The 20,593-nt window shown below is 42.5% G+C and overlaps 2 protein-coding genes across 3 annotated transcripts in view; both read left to right on the forward strand.

The window, feature by feature from the left end:
* SELENOI (selenoprotein I) overlaps positions 1-8,328 on the forward strand; it is a 41,561-nt gene extending 33,233 nt beyond the window's left edge. The window contains exon 10 of the mRNA XM_003941589.3: positions 1,028-8,328. Within this exon, the coding sequence (XP_003941638.2) occupies positions 1,028-1,126 (99 nt within the window). The 3' untranslated portion in view covers positions 1,127-8,328. The remainder of the gene's footprint in view (positions 1-1,027) is intronic.
* A 6,552-nt stretch (positions 8,329-14,880) lies between these two features.
* The window catches only part of DRC1 (dynein regulatory complex subunit 1), a 59,944-nt gene continuing 54,231 nt past the window's right edge, over positions 14,881-20,593 (forward strand). The window contains exon 1 of one of the 2 annotated variants that reach the window (XM_003941587.3): positions 14,881-15,098. In XM_003941587.3, the coding sequence (XP_003941636.1) occupies positions 14,944-15,098 (155 nt within the window). In that variant the 5' untranslated portion in view covers positions 14,881-14,943. The remainder of the gene's footprint in view (positions 15,099-20,593) is intronic. The other variant, XM_074395269.1, reaches the window with a different exon arrangement.

Consider the following 20,593-nt stretch of genomic DNA (forward strand, 5'->3'; position numbering starts at 1 on the left):
ACACCTTGCATGTGCTGCCATATGTGGATTTTCTTCCCTTAGCGTTTCTCTCCAAAGTCGCCCTCATTTGTTAGAACAAACTGGATAAAATTGCTAAGGAAAAAAAAATGTGATGAATTGTGACATAAGACATAATTATTTTTGTTTTTATTTGTACAAATGTAACATTGTATGCCTTATATCAACACTCTTGGGCCTTTTTCCTGGTATTTCATCAATGTATGCATGGCGTAGAATCTCCATTTGCCAGTGTCTTTTTTAATTGTTTTAATTTACGATAGCCTTTTAGAAGCATATCTTTAGAAAACTACAGATATGCCAAACCAAACCCAAATACATTTTTCTGTTACTTATAAAGGTACTACATTTTCATTGCTAAAAATCTGGAAAATAAATAACAAGCTAACTGGAAAAAAATTTAGGATCATCTTTTTTGTCTTTGTGTTCTTTTACCACTTCTACAACTTCTGGCCAGGAGGTAAAACTTGCTAGGCCACACAGAACATTCACTGAACTACTGAAATATAAATAATAATTATCAAGTAAATGACATGCACTCACTGGCCTATAACTAAGCTCTTGCCTTCCCACTAGAGATACCCTAACTAATAAGGCCTCTCCAGATTCATAGATCTAGTTTTCTACTATCTCTTCAGGATTAGGAAAGACTACTTAGAAATGTTTCAGCAAGCTGAATATTAAATCTAACTATAAATATGATTGCTTGATCTAGATACAACAGGTCAACTAATCCTATAGTTTTTCAGATTTGGTTGTGAATTTGAGTGGTCTTGAGTGTTCTGAAGACTAGATTTTAGTTCCAAGTCCTAACTTTCCCAGGGTAGTTCCAGTGCTGCCATTCAGCTGTCTAGCTCTATAGCTGTCCTAATCCAGAAAAACCTCTTCAGTATTTATCATGATTTTTGCCATGTCAATAAATTGTTACCTCTATGGAGTAAATTCTGTGTGCTTTAAAAAAATAACAAGGTGCGCATTTGTCATTGCCTCACATTCTGATTTTTCGTAGGTAAAGCAGCTGAGCAGCCATTTTCAGATTTACCCCTTCTCATTGAGGAAACCAAACTCAGATTGACTAGGAATGGAAGAAAAGAATATTGGCCTGTAATAATCTTCTTTCTTTGGACAGAAAGAAGTACTGTAAATAAATGCTTGTAAATATTTCATCCATCACCATTGAACTAGACTGATCTGCTTGACAGACATGGGATCTCAGTATGGTACTTGGACAGCAGGAATGATACATATAATCTGAATTTGTGAAATTTTGGACCTACTAACTCTTAGCCTATTTTATTTTTTATAAAACTACGTGACATTTTGGTTGAGCAGAATGTACATTAGACCAGCATAATGTTCGTAGTGATTTTAGCTTCGTGAGTTTACAATGTTTTGATTCATGCAGGGTTAAAGATGCTTTGTTTTTATTTTTTAAATACCAAAATTGGTTTCAGAACACTGATAACACTCAGAAAACCACAATGTGTTTTTGTATTTGGTACTTTGTAATAGTGGGCATAGCAATAGTCCAAATCTAGTATAGAGAAAGGATTAAAACTAAGTCACCTTCAGCAAGAGATGCCAATGATTACCAAACAATAGACAGTTGCCAAATACTGGTTTCTCTTTCCCATGAAAATGCCTTTTGTCCTCAAATGATAAGAGAGCTAATACATTTAGCTAATATATATTTAGATTCTCTAGCATTCTAGCTCTCTTTGTTATGGACCAGATCTTGATTAACAGTTTAATTTTCTCCTAAAGAAAAATTATTTGGTTGAGAATTTGAGAATGGGTTGTAATTATAGCTCACCCATTGGGATGGTTCATTGTTTAAATGTGACATTTTTCCCCCTTCAGCTGCAGCTTCCCGAGATTTGGTGCCTGTGAGCTCTGATTGTAGAGGAATGGATGTGACAATCCACTCTTATGATAATGACTTGTAAGGCGTGCAGATAAAATACCTTATAAGATACATACAAATTGGAGTTGGGAATTTTATGAACCTCACTATGACCAAAATTAATTTTTCGATTCAGTTTGTCTGTCTGTCCTTCCCCTCTCTCTTTTTTCAGGGTGGGGTGCTTTGTTTTTTGTTTCATACACGATGAAACAGATAGAAATTCTCTCTTCCCCAACTTATCCATTTCCCCACTTGAAGAAAACTTTTGATATATATGCCTTACTGAGTACATGCCCTCTTTAATGTTAATATGACTTGGAATAATTTCTGAGGTATACTGATAAACATAAAAATTTCTTTAATTTTAATGTAGTTACTCTATAAACCATATTTTTTCATGATGTGGATATATTTTCTTCTGTTTCTTTGTTAGTCTTCATTTAATTTGGTGGTGGTGAAATTTACTTGCCGATATTCTTTTATTTTTCACTGAATGAAGTTTGTGCTTTAATGAAGAGTGTATCTTAAACCCCTTTTTTTTGGACAGGTTGCACTTGGATAAAATAGGCACCACTGTGTTGATATGTAATTAAATTCGTAACTATTATTTATGAATGTGACCATTGCTAAATTTAATTATAGTGTATTTCTTTGTTGAATTTCAGACTGCTGCTTTGTAAAAAAAAACTGTAATTGATATTTTTAAAATTTATAAATTCCAATCATTGTCATTGAAGTTATTAGAAATGAGTCACAGCACTAGCTCATGGTTCTATACTCATTTTAAAAAATTATAAAGGTTGAGGTGTATTTGGTGACTTTCTCTGAGACGCAGATGAACATTGGAAATAGATGAGAAATTGATGCAGAAGAACGTGGAGAGTGATCCCATGTTTGTTAATTGCCATCATGGAAGTCAGAGAATTAACCAATTAAGTGACGGTAACTATTTTTTGTATACCTTGTTCTTTGTGATCTGTAAAATTGAACTGGATAAAGTGTTAATTGGGGGTGGGGAAAAGGCTTTGTTTTAAGATTTCTAAGCTAATTATTTTACTGTTTTGCTGACCTTGTACACAAGGACAAGGTTAATCTGTATTGTATAAGAAATGAACTGATACATATTTATAAAATGATAAATTTGGACTACAGGCTTTCTTCACCTTGTACAGTCTGGTAAAAATACCTGTTACTTCTGGCATTAGGGTTACGTCCTATAGTTTGGGGGTTCTTTTACTTCAAAAGTGGGTTTCTGCAGCTCTTTTGGTTTTATCAAATTTATTTGAAAATTGTTTTGTGCCTGTGCTTTCTGACCTGTTTCCTTATGGTGGTAAAGAATTATGCCATAGTCAGTTTTATTGACATTGCTAGATGAAAGAAAAGTGCTGTCCACAAGGGGAAAGTGAAATTGAGCAATTAACTGTTGTTTCAGGATACTAGTGAAGCTTTAGTGTACTGCTGACTCTTCTTGTTTTAGTCTGCCATCTTGAAAGCCCCCATTTGTTGCCTAGAGATATAGCAGCTGAGGCAGGATTCATGACAGGTAGCTGTCTGCATTTATGTCATGCCAATTACTATAACATTTCCAAAGTATAAAAGCTCTTTCAGGCTTATGCATGATATTGTGGGTGACTTCACACCCCAGCCTTTCTCCCCAGCATACAGTGAGCTGCCTTTTGGGGAGCAACGCCAGATAAGGAGCATACATGCATGTTTCTGTACTTTCCGAATAGAGTGCCTTAGCTAGGCCAGAGGTTCTTAATGTGTTTCTGCTGACCAAAGTTGCATACACCTGTAAGAAGTGTCTTTTTAGGTTATGGTATGAAAAAGTATCCTTCGGGCTTGTCAGATAATAATTCTAGATTTGAGGTGGGCATGGGATAAAAACATTTAATAATACCTAGATAGCGAATGCTAATGCTGCCTTTTGTGATCCTTTAATATAATCCATGATGTTAGTGCAGTACACAGTTTGAAGTGGCCACAATTTAAAGTGTCATGCTTCCACATAGAGGTAATTGATAAGCGAGTTTATGGGTTTTAGTCTTAAGGGTAATAGAGTAAATAACTTCCAAATAAAAAGCTAAATATTTCTCCTTGGCATTAAAAAAAAAATATATATATATATATATATATATATATATATATATTTTTTTTTTTTTTTTGAGACGGAGTTTCGCTCTTGTTACCCAGGCTGGAGTGCAATGGCGCGATCTCGGCTCACCGCAACCTCCGCCTCCTGGGTTCAGGCAATTCTCCTGTCTCAGCCTCCTGAGTAGCTGGGATTATAGGCACCCACCACCATACCCAGCTAACTTTTTGTATTTTTAGTAGAGACAGGGTTTCACCATGTTGACCAGGATGGTCTTGATCTCTTGACCTCGTGATCCACCCGCCTCGGCCTCCCAAAGTGCTGGGATTACAGGCTTGAGCCACCGCGCCCGGCTTTTTTTTTTTCTTTTTTTTAATAGAGACAAGGTTTCACCATGTTGACCAGGATGGTCTTGAACTCCTGACCTCGTGATCTGCCCATCTCGGCCTCCCGAAGTGTGGGGATTACAGGTGTGAGCCACCACACCCGGCCCCCTTCTTGGCATTTTAACATCATTATTAAAATACTTTTAATTCTAATTTTGAAAAGAAAGCTAAATGCTGAGTTCAGGATGTTACAGTACTAATACCATCATGTTATTTATTCTAATTTAGAGATATTGAGAGGAGGGGAGTATATGTCTAGAGTTACCCAAATTCTAAATAGATACCAAAAGAGTGTTGATTATGACCTGGAGCCTGAGCTTTGGGAGAATATACAAAGGAAAAAACAGGCATAATATCCACTTTAAAGAGAAGAAAGGACCACCTTAACATCCTGTGAATTTGAAAGTTTCCTAAGTGTTGTTTTCAAGGAACTGGTTTATTTTGTAGTCAGTCAAAATGCATTTGGAATGTACCTTGCTTCCTTAACAGACTTTGACTCTGTGACCTATGAAGAATAAAAATCTGAAGGTACTTGAGTCAGAGGCTACTTTTCCCCTTTGTATTTTATATAGAAGCCTATTTGTCATTCTTCCTCTTCTTTCTTCACCTGGGTTTCCTCGTAACTAGCCACCATCTCGGACAGAGCCTGCCCACTCAGCTCTTGACTTGTGGCCCCTAGATGTTGCCACATTCAGATCTCTTTGATGGCCTTAGATCTCTTGACTAGTCAAGTACTGGGAACATGCCAGAGGGAACAAAGTAAGCTTGATGGGCTGGAACTTTTGACTTTGGGTTCCCAAAAAGCCAAAAACAGATATAGAAATCTTTGGTTGTAATGATGCCTGTGTTCAGAGTGGCCTCATCTTGACCTCAGTTCCGGACTTAAGTACTCTGTAGAAAAGTTGCGAAGTCAGACCAGAATTTTCTTTGTCCCATGAGGTGTCTTTGTAAGGCAGCACGCCCTCTCTTGAACACCCTGTGGGTGAGTAACTTTAGTAAGTTAGCTGCCAGTACTAGAACCTTCCAGGAAGAATTTTAACTAGTATGCTACATTTGAAGCACTTTGACATGTACATTTAAAGTGACAGTTTTAAAAGTAAAATGGTGTTAAATCTTTGAAACTTGAACGTATGATGCTCTGGGCATTTTCAGAAGCTTAAGTAAATTGATTATGTAACCCATTTGATTTGCATATTTTAGTTTTTATGTTTGACAGTGGTACAAATGACTGACATTGGCAAGCAGGTACTTTGGGGTATATGGTTAATCACGGTTGTCTTAACTTTTCCAGAGAAAGTGATGATATGCTTCTTCCTTGCATGGAGCTGTGGAAATTGGATTTGTTGGCTATTCATTTCCAGTGAAATAGTTGGCTATTCTACAGTGCAGAATAGATGTAACCTTTTAAGCCTGCATGCTAATAAGATGCTTTGCTCTTTAGTAAACAAATATGCAAGAGATAATAATCTCTCTTTTTTTTAAGCAGGGATCTGCTCTCTCTATATAGACAGATCTTTTAATGTATTAACATTTGGAGTAGCAAAACAAGTTTTGCCATTTGTAGCTCTCTCACAGGTAGCTTAAATGAGGGGGTTGTGTTGCATATGCTTAGAAAGGCCAGGTTCCCAGAATTGGATGATGCCACGTATACTGATTTTAGAATATTTCAACAAAGGCTTGTCTCCAGGAAAATTCATTTGGACCTCAACAGGATTGTTCTGGTCTTCCACAGACCATTCACATGGTCTTTCTCTCCAGAGAATCATTCTTAGAAAGCCAGGCTAAATCAGAGAGTAGTGCTATTTTAAAAGCATGTATATTGGATGATGTCTATAGAGTACCTTAATGCTATGTTGAAATGGGAGGCAGACTGTTCTCTTCAGCAACACATATACTAAAATTGAAGTTAGAGACAGTATTGAAGACACAGGGGGTAGCCAAATGCTCTGGATATTTCATGTCTCTTTGGCTAAAACCTACTCTTGAGCAGTTTCTGTGGGTAGCAATTAAACTTAGAATTAATTTTAGGGTTTTATTAAAATATATACAATTCACCATGAATTCTTGATTCTGATATTCTTGACAAGCACAATTTGACTATAACAAGAGTAAGTTCTTGACCTGGAACATAGTTACTACTTGATGTCACTAACCAAGTTGTAGGAGTGTGTTATAATTCTGCAAGATCTGTGAATAGCATTATAAATCTGGGCCAGGCACGGTGGCCCACACCTGCAATCTCAGCACTTTGAGAAGCCAAGGCAGGTGAATTGCTTGAGCCCAGGAGTTCAAGACTAAGCTGGGCAACATGGCAAAACCCCATCTCTACTAAAAATACAAAAACAATTAGCTGGGTGTAGTGGCATGCGCCTTTGATCCCAGTTACTGGGAAGGCTGAGGCAGGAGAATCACTTGAAGATTGCAGCCAGCCAAGATCGTGCCACCGTACTCCAGCCGGGGCGACAGAGCAAGACTCCACCTCAAAATAAATAAATACATTTGTTTAAATTACTGTTGTCATTCAGCATTAGACTTTGAGTTTAATAACTACACATTGAGACTGCTCACAATATTAACTTTTTGTGTAGGTTATTTTGTTGTTTAGATAACTTGCCTCTCCGGAGCAATCATTCAGGAGATGAAGACCTAACTATGTGTAATGATATGCTCATTTTAAAAAATGTGCCAAGAAAGCAAAATTTATTATTGAACTCTAAATTTCAGGGTGGTTTTTCTCTGGGTAAAGGGAAAGGCAATGAATAATTGCCAAGATGTAAACTCCCTGCTGCCCACCTCCTCCCGCTCCTCTTCATCTAACATAATATGTAAATTTGTAGCCAATTGTAGCAAAAGAAATTGGTATCTTTTTGAGTAAGGTTTCATGCCCTGTGACTTAAGAATAGGAGGCAGGAATCATGCCACCTATTGAGTTTAGCTTGGACATGTTGCAGTTGGCTTTCTATAGTGTTTTGAAACAAGAGGACAATTCCATTCCTTCTCAGGAACCTGGAAACAACACCGCTTGTGCAACTGGAATATGTTTGCTGCAAGCAGGTGGAGAGGAAGAGTGGTTTAATTCAAGTAGTTTAATTGAACATATTAGTCGTTGGTCTGTCTGGGACTTGCTGTGTTCATAGTAGCAATGTATGTACCATTTATTTTATCTGGTTATGTGTGTATATGCCTTTTAAATATTTACACATATATTCTCCACATATGTATGTATGATATAATCATACATACATGCAGTCTACTTGATTATCAGCAAAATGGTCAGCCTTTATTAGGTTGTTTCTTCATGTGGACTTAATCTGCATGTGGCCCTTACTCTGAAGCCTCTTCCTGATCTGGAGCCACAGTCTGTCTGTCTTCTAGTTCATCTCAGTCCTCAAGAAGGGCCCTTTAAATATGTCACTTTCCCATTTTCCTTTAACCAGGGGTTGTGTGAGCCAGAAAGAGCTTTGAGAAAGATGGGCTGCTTCCACCAGGGTGGAGGCTTCTGGGTCTGCATGATGATGGGGCCCATTTCTGGCCAGCGGGTGGCTTTGGGAGCAGTTGTGCTGCAGGCTTGCTGGGAGAAAACTCTAACTCTTGTGGAAACAGAACCTCATGACTCGCTTAAATTATTTAGCTGGAATATTGTGAAGTGTCAGATAATGTGATGTGCAAATAGAGTATGCCGATGCATTTCCTTGTTTCTGCATTATCTGTATTAGTGTTTCGCATTGCTAGCCCAAATAATCAAGACCAGACTGTTTCTTGTCACTGGATTCTGGAAGCCTTGCCCTTTCAACTGGATTATGTTTATTTCTGCTGCTGTGAAACCCCAAAGTAATGCAGTAGGTTTTAACTGAAAATTGTTTAATTCTATTATCGATAATTATTTATTGTAATAAAAGTAAAAGCAAATAATTTTTAAATCCTTTTAATTGTTTTCAGATTGTCTTATTTGTTTTCCTTGGTAGGTGCAAAAGGGGAGGGAGCTACACGGAGAAAACTAATGTCCACCACTTGTGTCAGGGACTCATTGATGATGTCAGAGCAAAACACTGAAAAGGTTTTTGTTCTATTTTGTTTTTAGAAAGATCGGCCTGCTTGCTCCTGGGTGTTCTGAAAATGAGACAGGTGGCAGTAACAGCTTTTCATAGGCTGCTGCTCCTGACTCGCCCAGAACTGGGTGGTGGCAGTCTCTATAGTCCTAATAATTAATGACTGGGTCACACTTAAATTAGTTTGTAAGGTGGGTTCTTCCTCAAGCATTTTCCCATAGAAGACGTTAACATACGGTATTCATTTTCCAGACAAATCCCACAAAAAGCTGTTAGACCACACTTAGTACGTCTAAATTATAGAAACTGTAACTCCCATTACATGACATTGCTTCTGAGGAGAATATTTCCATTTTCACATCAATCTCCCAGCTCTGGCAGTAGGCACTTAAAAAATTTTTCAGTAGCAGGCTTGAAGACAATGAGGAAGAAAATGCCCCATGTTTGAACCCAGGCTGTTCTCCAGCTGTGCGCTCTTAATCCCTTTCCCTCCCACGCTCTTGGTTGTGGTAGCAGTTATTCCCTTCCTTCTATCTGCGAACCTCAGACACCTCCCAAACGCCTGATGACACATACCAGGTAAGACACTACATAAACTCTCTTAGGGCTACCAAAACTTAAAAACACCCTATGTCCCCAAAGTGTCTTGCGCCTCTTTCCACTCATCTTTTTTCCTCTGCTCACAAATTTACTGAAAGAAAACTTTACAACTGCTCCTACCATTTTTCTTCCTTTCATTCCCAGAGTTTTCCTAAAACCTCCCAAAGCTTTAATACAGTCGCTGTTTCTTAGTCATGTTCAACTCTGGAAGCTTTGAAGAAAGAGCTTTTTACTTTTTTCCTAAAGCCTTAGTTTCCTCATCTATAAAATGGGATTAATACTACCACAGTTAAACTATATGAAGGATTGAATGAGAATAGCGCATATAGAGTGTTTAGCATAGTGAGTGGACTAAGGTAGATGCTTGGTTTCTACTAATATCTAATTCTCTGTCTTTTTACTTTGAGCTTTTTTCTAAACCATGTGACATAGCTCATGACTTCTATGCCTCCTCCCCTCTCTTCTCCTTCATGCCTTTTGAGGCAGTATATGAAGATGATGGTAAGGCAGTTCCCAAAATTAAAAATGAGTAAGATTGCCTTCTCAGAATCTAATTAGTAAACTTCACACAAATTGAAAGAAATACCCTAAGAAGTTATCTAAATGTTTGATGAATTTGTCTGCATCCCCACATTCCAATTAAGGTGATTTAGCATAAACTTACTGGATGTAGAATTAAGTGTGACTAGACTTAGTAAGATATAAAATCTAATCAGTTCATCCTTTTTCTGGAAAAAGACTATCAAAGCTGAAGGTGGATTCCCAGGTAAACTTCCTTAGCAAGGGAAGCCCGAATAGGCCAGATTTCTCAAAACCTACCCAGGGATGAGGGAGCTGATTGTTCTTGCGGCACGCTATCCCCATTGTGGGCATCTGAACCATGGTAGTCAGGCCTACAGGTCAAGGGACTTCCCAATCAGAGTTTGATTCCCCCTGTAGATCAGCTCACAGAGATGTGCTAGTCACAAGGATGTCTTTGTGACCCCAATTCCCTCTCATCGGTAACAGCCCTACTCACCTGCTTCACTTTCTTCAGGGGGAGGGGTCTCCTGTCATTTCTCTTATAAAAATATGAATAAATAAGCTTTATGTTTTATTGAGTCGAAAGTGATTTATCCTTACTGTAAACATTTTTTAAAAAATCTTAGGCCGGGCGCGGTGGCTCAAGCCTGTAATCCCAGCACTTTGGGAGGCCGAGGCGGGTGGATCACGAGGTCAAGAGATCGAGACCATCCTGGTCAACATGGTGAAACCCCGTCTCTACTAAAAATACAAAAAAAATTAGCTGGGCATGGTGGCGCATGCCTGTAATCCCAGCTACTCAGGAGGCTGAGGCAGGAGAATTGCCTGAACCCAGGAGGCGGAGGTTGCGGTGAGCCGAGATCGCGCCATTGCACTCCAGCCTGGGTAACAAGAGCGAAACTCCGTCTCAAAAAATAAAAAAAAATCTTTAGAGAATGTTACAGTCACCCATAAGGCCACCCCCAAGGGATATCAACTACTTTGTGGCCTTCTCCCTATTTTTCTTGTTTACATACTGTCCACATTTCAAATAAAACTGGGCAGGCCAGGCACGGTGGCTCATGCCTATAATCCCAGCACTTTGGGAGGCTGAGGCGGGCGGATCAACTGAAGTCGGGAGTTTGAGACCAGCCTGATCAACATTGAGAAACCCCATCTCTACAAAAAAATACAAAATTAGCCGGGCATGGTGGTGCATGCCTGTCAACCCAGCTACTCCGGAGGCTGAGGCAGGAGAATCGCTTGAACCCGGGAGGCATCCAGCCTGGGTGACAAGAGCAAAAACTCTGTCTCAAAAAAAAAAAGAAAAGAAAAAACTGGGCTCGTACTCTTCATTGAGCTGCATGTTCCCTTTCTCATGTAATGTATCTTGGATATCTTTCTAGGTCACCTTTATTCCTGCCTGTTAGAGAATCCACGGTTGCTTTTTTGGTTCCCCTATTGATGGATTTTGTCATATCTGATTTTTTAATATTACAAGGAATTGGAATGAACGTACAGACACATCTGTGTACATTTCTTTCAAAAAAGTATTTGTTGAGCACTTACTACATATCAAATATTGTGCTAGGTGCTATGTGTACAATGCTGAATAAAACTGATGTAGTTGTGACCCCAATAAACTATAACTAGACTCATGATCTCTTTATGATGATTCTTTTAACTAGAATTGCCTAGTCAATGCATATGCTAATTTATTTTTGTGTGTATACAAATAAATATGTTTTTGTCTAGTTTTTTCCGTTTTTAACAATTTCCTAAATTTAACTGATGAACTCTTTACAAAGCCATGAAAAATTAAGCATTCATTTTCCCATTTATATTTAATTATGATTCATTACATGCCTTCTGACTTTGTTTAATGGTTTTTCTTTTTCTTTTTCTTTTTTTTTTAGATGGAGTCTTACTCTGTCACCCAGGCTGGAGTGCAGTGGTGCAATCTTGGCTCACTGCAACCTCCGCCTCCTGGGTTCAAGCAATTCTCCTGCCTCAGCCTCCTGAGTAGCTGGGACTACAGGTGCGTGCCACCTCACCCAGCTAACCTTTTGTATTTTTAGTAGAGATGGGGTTTCACCATGTTAGCCAGGATGGTCTTGAACTCCTGACCTCATGATCTGCCCGCCTCAGCCTCCCAAAGTGTTGGTATTACAGGCATAAGCCACTGTATCCGGCTTCTTATTTGTTTATTTCATTCCTTTGACCTCTAAAACCATAGTTGTCTGCCCCATGAAAATATTTCTTCCTCTCTCTGTCCTTTGCTCAGTTTTTAAAAAATTTTAATATTTAAAAAAATTTGGTAGGCTGGACAGGATAGCTCATTCCTGTAATCCCAGCACTTTGGGAGGCTGAGGCAGTTGGCTCCTCTGAGGTCAGGAGACTGAGATCACCCTGGCCAACATGGCGAAACCCTATTTCTATTACAAAGACAATAAAAATTAGTTAGCTGGGCACAGTGGCTCACACCTGTAATCCCAACACTTTGGGAGGCTGAGGCAGGTGGATCACAAGGTCAGGAGTTTGAGACCAGCCTGACCCACATGGTGAAACCCCGTCTCTACTAAAAATACAAAAATTAGCCAGGCGTGGTGGCAGGCGCCTGTAATCTCAGCTACTCAAGAGGCTGAGGCAGGAGAATCGCTTGACCGCGGGAGGTGGAGGTTGCAGCGAGCTGAAATTGCATCACTGCACTCCAGCCTGGATGACAGAGAAAGACTCCGTCTCAAAAAAAAAAAAAAAAACCCAAAAAAACATTAAAGAAACAAAAAACTAGCCGGGTGTGGTGGCACATTCCTGTAGTCCCACCTACTCAGGAAGCTGAGGAGGGAGGATTGCTTGAACCCAGTAGGCAGAGGTTCCAGTGAGCCAAGATTGTGCCACTGCACTCCAGTCGGGGCAATTGAGTGAGACGCTGTCTCAAAATAATAATAATAATAAAGGCAAAGAATGGTCATATATGTTTATGTGATACATAGTAATGTTTCAATGCATATAATGTATAGTGATCTGGTCTGGTAATTAGCATACCTGTCATCTCAAACACTTGTCATTTCTTTGTGTTGGGAATGCTCAAAATTTTCATTGCTATTCAAAACTATGTTATTGACTCTAGTCATCCTACAGTGGTACAGAATACTAGAACCTGTCATTTTGTATCCTTTAACAAATCTCTCCCTATTCCTCCCTTTCCCCTAATACGCCAATTTAAACAGTTAATAGATTTTGGCAAACTGACCTTCTAGGAGGTGCCTTTCCAGTGGTGAGTGAAAGTGTTTCCCACACCTACGAAAAAGGTGTGTTACATAATTGAGTCTGCCTGTGGGAGCAAAGAGGGTCTCCCAGCTGGTCAGAAAATGGCTAGAGAGAGCCAGGAAAGGGGACAAGCTTGGGGCTTTTATTGTGGTTACGGGGTGAAGCTGGGAGGAAGGCAACCAGTGCATATAGTTGAAATCTGCCAGCTCCAAAAAGAGCACCTAGGCTTTTTTGACGGCTTGCTCAGATGTGGAGAAGAAAGATGAGTGCTGCTTAAAAGCGGTCAGCAGCCAAACAGCAAAAGTGGAGTCAGATTTCTTATTACAAAAGATGTTGGAAGTGGTATCAGGACAACTGTAGGGCCAAGTATCTCACTGATCACTCTTCATGGGTCATATGGTACCTTTTGCTCTCACTTATCTCTTGTGCAATAGCTGATTCCCACTGACTTTCTCATGGTATTCTACTCCCATGCACACATACTTGTTTCTGTCCTTATGGATAGTGGAAACATGAACCAGAACCTGGAAGAGTCTGTGGTCAGAGGGTGTACCATGCCTCCTAGGAAAGTTTAACGCTTCAGGTTACAACCAAAGGAGACAGAGATCTGGCAGAAGGCCCTGAAGCCTAGAAGCAACTTCCCCCGCTCCTCCTACACCACCACCTGGCAGGTGTAAAAGGAGGATCCAGGCAGCTGCTGTTAGATTCTAGCTGTTGGATGGTTTTGGCACTCCTAAACCTCTCTACTGCTTGCAGTAGAAATGATTTTTAAAACCCACTCCCTTTGCCTCTGGGCAGTTCTTATTCACAAAGGGCATTATCTTCTTGGCCTCACAACTATCTGTGGGTTGCACCATTTAACAGCTGAGAAAATGGCCCTCAAGAAGTTGTGACTTGCTCAAGGTGGCAGGGCAGGACTAGAACTAGTACCCACCCTTTCTCATTGCTCATCCAGTGCCTTTAATTCCCCACGGGCTAATGGGACAGAACCATATTAAATGGAATCCAGTTTTTGTTTGATTGGCTGATTTTTTTTTTTTTTTTTTCCGAGACAGCCTTGCTCTATCACCCAGGGGAGTGCAGTGGCTCCGTCTCAGCTCACTGCAACATCACCAACATTCAAGCGATTCTCCTGCCTGAGCCTCTCGAGTAGCTAGGATTACAGGCGCCCACCACCATACCCAGCTAATTTTTGTATTTTTAGTAGAGACGGGTTTTTGCCATGTCGGCCAGGCTGGTCTCGAACTCCTGATCTCAAGTGATCCGTCCACTTCGGCCTCCCAAAGTGCTGGGATTACAGACGTGAGCCACCGCGCCCGGCCCCACTTTGATTTTAATTCTAAATGAGAACACTATTTTTGTTGACAATGAGACTCCCAGGAGATAGTGCCTTTCTGGAGATAGCTGAGAATTTAAGTGCTTCTGCATCTCTAACTTTTATCCCCTCACCCCTCTCACGGACTGTTTTCCTCTTTCGTAAGTATTTGATTGCACGTGGTTACAGTGGGATCGTTTTAGGTTGCAGCCATGCTGAAAACTGCTGCAGAAGACAATTCCTTGCTGGGTATAAATTTATTGATGGCAGGGTGGTTTCAGTTTATAGAGGAGACTGCCGAATACATCAAGTAGAAGCGCAAAAATGAATGGATGGATGAAATATTCTTTAGCGCATACCTGTTATTCAGTACTCTCTATGAGGGCAGGACAATGCCTGTATCCTTAGCGCTAGCACAGCGCTTGGCACGGAGTCGGCGCTCAATTTTATTTGGTGAATATGAGTTGGAGGAATATTTGATGAATGAATGAAAGACGAAGCAATCATCAGGATCAGTAAGTGATGAACCACAGCTTGGTCCAGCTCTTTAATCCTCTAGTCTCGTGGTGAGACTCCACAGCTCCTCTAATACGTCCGGGGCGGACGGACCTGACATCCCACCGGCGGGAAAGGCACCAGGCGTGGGCTGGGATGCGCAGTTCGAACAGCGGCGGGCGGGGCCCGGGGAGCTGCGCGCGCAACCGCTGGGCGGTGGCTCAGGTGACCTCTCTCCCTGGCAACGGCTTGTTCCTAGCAACCAGCCTGCCGTTCGGAGGTGGACCTGAGGGAGCCGCCCGGGGGCTCCTGCCATGAATTCGCCGGGGTCCCTAGAGGGCCTGGAGCCGAAGGTGGACGAGCACTTGTCCACGCAGATTCTCGAGCCCTCGGTGCACTCCGACAACCCTCAGGAGCGCATCCAGGCTCGGCGCCTTCGCATCGCGGCGCGCCTGGAAGCCCGGAGGCGGTGAGCGCGGGGCAGACGGGGCGGGATCCGCGCAGCAGGGGCTGGTTTCCTGATGAGATAGAAACGTTTCTTCCGGAAGGTTGAGGCAGAATATGGGAAAGTAAAACGCTGGGCCGGGCGTGGTGGCTCGCTCCTGTCTTCCCGGCACTTACAGAGGCGGAGGCGGGCGGATCACTTGAGCCCAGGAGTTCGAGATCAGCCCGGGCAGCATAGGGAGACCCCATTTCTAGAAAACATCGAAAAATTAATCGGGCGTGGTGGCGTGCGGCTGTGGTCTCAGGTACTCGGGAGGCTGAGGCACGAGAATCGCTTGAACCCGGGAGGCGGAGGTTGCAGTGAGTCGAGATCGAGCCACTGCACTCCAGCCTGGGTCAAAGAGTGAGGTCGTGTCTTAAAAAAAAAGAAAAGAAAAGAAAGAAAGAAAGAAAGAAAGAAAGAAAGAAAAAAAAAAAAAGAAACGTTTAACACTGTTGTAAAGTCAGAGACGGAAATTCTCACCCAGTTATTGCTTGGTTGAGAGCTGTGGCTCAGGCACTGGACAGTACACGGAGGAATCAGGTGACCTGTGACCTGCCCTCTGGGGTCTTGCCTCCTTCCCTCCCAACCTTCCTTCCTTCCCTAAGTATTTACTTAGTGGACCTCAACTATCACTTCCACTGGTCTAAATGGCTTACAATGGTCGTGTAGCGGAAACCCTCATTCCTGAAGGTCTGAGGACCATACCCACTGAGGCTAGGGTTGCTGTACCCATCCACTCACAGCCATAGTGGGCTAAGGGAGGACCCGGAGGCACCTGAATTCCTGAAAGTCCTCATTGTGTGCACTTAGACCTTCTTCTACCGGTCACGGTCAGTTGCCGTGCCAAGATGGTGACTTCTGGTCTGCTGCTCATTGGACACCAGGAGTCCAAAGTGCCCAGGTGGCAGCTATCACTTGTAGTTCAATGGGGTCCTTGCTTTGTGCCCTGGCAAGAACACACCCCTTTGGGAACCAGGACTACTGACCTTGCAGACGCCAGAGTTGTGGATGCAGGAAGCGCAGAGTCCCCCATGAATCATTAGGAACGATGTTAAGTGGGGCCACTCCAGCTTCTACACACTGGTTGTCAGTCCCGTGTATTTTTTTCTTCTGGGACAGAGTCACACAAAGTCTCTGGCTTAGTGCAGTACTGCATTCAAGAATGTGGCACTCCATTCTTTAGTGTAGGGCCTCTGAGCTGGGGCTGCAGCTGTGCCTCCATCAGGCCATTCAACACCATCAGACTGGCCGATTCTGGAAGTTGCGCATGTGATGTGACCAGTAGTCATATCACTTCTGCACCTCTTTTGCTGTGAAGTGAGTCACTTGGTCAGAGGGTTTATTGTGTAGGATTCCATGCTTGAACTTCGGACACTTCTCAACCCCCTGGATAGTGGTGCTGGCCTAAGCTTTGTGAGTCACTTTTCCTTCCATGCAAACTCCATGACCAGGTGTGCTGCTTGAAGCTCCACCCATTTGGAAGGCTTTTCATCACTGTCTTTCAAGGCCATCCCTGAATGTGGCTTGCAGTGCAGCTGCTGTCCATTTTTAGCCTGAACCCACAAACCCTGCCAGCCGATCCATAAACTAAACTTGGGCTATTTCTTCTTTCTTCAGCTGGTCGTATGGGACTTCTCCTGGGCCACGGGAAGAGGCATTGGTACAAACATGGAAGGCGATGTCTGGGTCTGGGCAACCTGCTCATGCAGCTGACTTGTGCAGACTATAGTCCTCTGGTCCTGCTTGGGCTCCATCTCAGATCTACCATTTCCATCTTACAATGGCCTGCCTCTGGGCCTACCCAACTTCATGACTTTGAGGGATATGAGATACCCAGCTCATGTCTGGGTCTGGGTCGTGATTCTCCCACTGGGGTTTGCCATAAACTGCACATGCCATCTTTTTCACTACAGGCACCTCCAAACCATAGGGTCTGGTGGATCACGTGACCAAAGTAGCCTGGCTGCTTACACTGTGGCCTGGGTCCTTTCCTGTTCTAGGCACCACTCAAAGCTGGCAGCTTTTTGTGTCAGCCTGAACAGTGTTCCTAAGTGTGGGATGTATTGCCTCGAGGATCCAAAGTGGCCTAAGAGGCATTGAGTTTCCTTCTCTGTTGAGGACGCAAGATGCAGTAGATTTGTTTTTTACTTGATAGGCTATCCCAGTATGCCACTGACCACGGGACCCCAACAAACTTGAGTGACATGGCAGCCCCTGGGTCTTCATAGGGTCGATTGCCCACTGCCTGGGGCACAAGTCTCACCACGCCCTGCAGCGTGTTTCCATCACTCGCTCTTCCTGGCTGATTGCTGCAGGGCCATCAGTGGAATGCCGGGGGCTGGTAAACCCTTGCAGTAAAGGGCCAGATAGTAAATATTTTAGGCTTTTTGGATGCTATGGCCTCTTTCCCAGCTGCTGAACTGCCATTGCAGTGAAAAAGCAGCTACAGGAAAGACATAAACAAATGGGCATGGCTGTGTTCCAATAAAGCTTTATTTATGAACACTGAAATTTGAATTTCATAGACGATTGATTGCTGTCTCACAAAATAGCCTTCTTTTGATGAAAAAAGATAATAAACTGGGCACAGTGGCTCACACCTGTAATCCCAGCACTTTGGGAGGCTGAGGCAGGCAGATCATGAGGTCAGGAATTCGAGGCCAGCCTGGACAACATAGTGAAACTCCATCTCTACTAAAAATACAAAAATTAGTCAGGCATGGTGGCAGGCACTTTTAATCCCAGCTACTTGGGAGGCTAAGGCAGGAGAATTGCTTGAACCTGGGAGGTGGAGGTTGCAGTGAGCTGAGATCGTGCCACTGCACTCCAGCCTGGATGACAGAGCAAGACTCTCTCCAAAATAATAATAAAGTTTATTTTTTAGAGCAGTTTTAGGATCACAGCAAAACTGATCAGAAAGGACAGCATCCCCAATATTCCCTGCTCCCACATATGCACAGCTCAGGAGAATTACCACTGCCAACATCCTGCACTGGAGGGCACATTTGTAGCAATATATGAACCTGGGCACATCTTTATCACCCAAACTCCATCATTTACCTTAGGGTTTCTTTTTGGTGTTGTACATCCTATGGGTTTGGGTAAATTTATAGTGACACGTGCCCACCAGTATAGTATTATACTGAATATTTTCACTGCCCTAAAAAAATCCTGTCTGCTCTAATTATTCATCCTAGTCTTTTTTTTTTTTTTAAACCATTTGAAATTATAAAAATTGTCCAGTGCGGTGGCTCATGCCTGTAATCCCAGCACTTTGGGAGGCCAAGGTGGGAGGATCACCTGAGGTTTGCAGTTCGAGACCAGCTTGCCCAACATGGTGAAACCCTGTCTGTACTAAAAATACAAAAACTACTGGGGTGTGGTGGTGGGCACCTATAATCTCAGCTACTTGGGAGGCTGAGGCAGAAGAATTGCTCAAACCCAGGAGGCGGAGATTGCAGTGAGCTGAGATCACGGCACTGCACTCCAGCCTGGGTGACAAGTGTGAAACTCCATCTTGAAAAAAAAAAATTGTAAAAATCATTATTTGCCTGGAAGCCATACAAAAACAGATGATGGACTGGATTTGGCCCACAGGCCACAGTTTGCCAGTGCTGAAGTACTGGATCATGTGATGTCCTCTGGGATATCCAGATGTCCTTGATATATTCAGAATATATTAGGACAGAGATCAGGAGAATTACCATGGACCTGTGAGTGTGACAGACATGTAAGTGATTATCATTGTCTGTTCCATGTGAATGTGGACTTCCTGATTCTTTTTCCTGACTGAGGTAGAAAAGCATACATTTGGCCCAATCGGTAGCCACATGTACTGTGCCGGAGGCCCTACAAATTTGCCCTAGCGAAGCTTACCACAGTTGCATAGATGCTGTGTTCAGGAGTGCTCCTTGCGGAGCTTCTGGTAGTTGACAGTTTTTTTTTGTTTTGTTTTGTTTTTTTTTTTTTTTTTTTTTTGAGACGGAGTTTCGCTCTTGTTGCCCAGGCTGGAGTGCAATGGCGCGATCTCGGCTCACCGCAACCTCCGCCTCCTGGGTTCAGGCAATTCTCCTGCCTCAGCCTCCCGAGTAGCTGGGATTACAGGCACGCGCCACCATGCCCAGCTAATTTTTTTGTATTTTTAGTAGAGACGGGGTTTCACCATGTTGACCAGGATGGTCTCGATCTCTCGACCTCGTGATCCACCCGCCTCAGCCTCCCAAAGTGCTGGGATTACAGGCTTGAGCCACCGCGCCCGGCGCGTGAACATTTTCTTTTACTGAGCTTAGTTTATATAACCATGCCATTAACATTTGTTTGTTTTTTGAGACGGTGTTTCACTCTTGTTGCCCAGGCTGGAGTGCTATGGCGCGATCTCAGCTCACCACAACCTCTGACTCCCAGGTTCAAGTGATTCTCCTGCCTCAGCCTCCTGAGTAACTGGGATTACAGGCATGCACCGCCACGTCTGGCTCATTTTTGCATTTTTAGTAGAGACAGGGTTTCACCATATTGGTCAGGCTGGTCTTGAACTCCTGACCTTGTGATCTGCCCACCTCAGTCTCCCAAAGTGCTGGAATTACAGGCATGAGCCACTGCGCCTGGCTGTCATTAACATTTTTTAAATGAAGATAAAATTTATAGTACAGAACAAAAGTAATGCATTAATACTTTTAATTACATTAATGCATTTTGGAGGAAGAAAGGAAAAAAAAATCACATGAAGAGATATTTCCAAAAGAGTGACTTTGTAAGGTTAGGATAATGAGTTGCATGGCCAGCTGCGGTGGCTTATGCCTTTAATCCCAGCACTGTGGGAGGCTGAGGCAGATGGATCACTAGGTCAGGAGTTTGAGACCAGCCTGACCAATATGGTGAAATCTCGTCTCTGCTAAAAATACAAAAAAATTGCCGGGCATAGTGGTACAGACCTGTAATCCCAGCTACTCAGGAGGCTGAGGCAGGAGAATTACTTGAACCTGGGAGGCGGAGGTTGCAGTGAGCTGAGATTGTGCCACTGTACTCCAGCCTGGGCAACAGAGTAAGACTCTGCCTCAGAAAAAGAAAAAAAGGAAAAAAAAAAAAAAAAAAAGAGAGAGAGAGAGAGAAAGAATGAGTTGTATGTAGAATGGGAGCACTGAAGTAACTCGGGTTTGTTTCTTGTCTTTACAATAACTGTGCTGTTGTTTGTTAAATCTCTATTCTGCAGGTATATGAGTAATCTCCCAGAAATGTTAAACTTGAACTGAGAACCAGAGATTGGGCATTTCGGTGCATTTGCACATTATTCCTACTCTTTATTCTTTGTTAGTGGTTGGAGCCATGCATTATGAGTGAGCGAGCTTGGACCATACTGTACCATTTCAATGTTCTCTCAAAACAAATGCATGCAGCTGAGTCTGTGTGTGCATGGAAGTTCCCTGAATTACCTTCTCTATTCATTAAAGGAAAAGAGATTAAAATATGCTATATTGAAT

The sequence above is a fragment of the Saimiri boliviensis genome, chromosome 1, assembly GCF_048565385.1.
Source record: "Saimiri boliviensis isolate mSaiBol1 chromosome 1, mSaiBol1.pri, whole genome shotgun sequence".
In the NCBI taxonomy this organism is placed as follows: Eukaryota; Metazoa; Chordata; class Mammalia; order Primates; family Cebidae; genus Saimiri; species Saimiri boliviensis.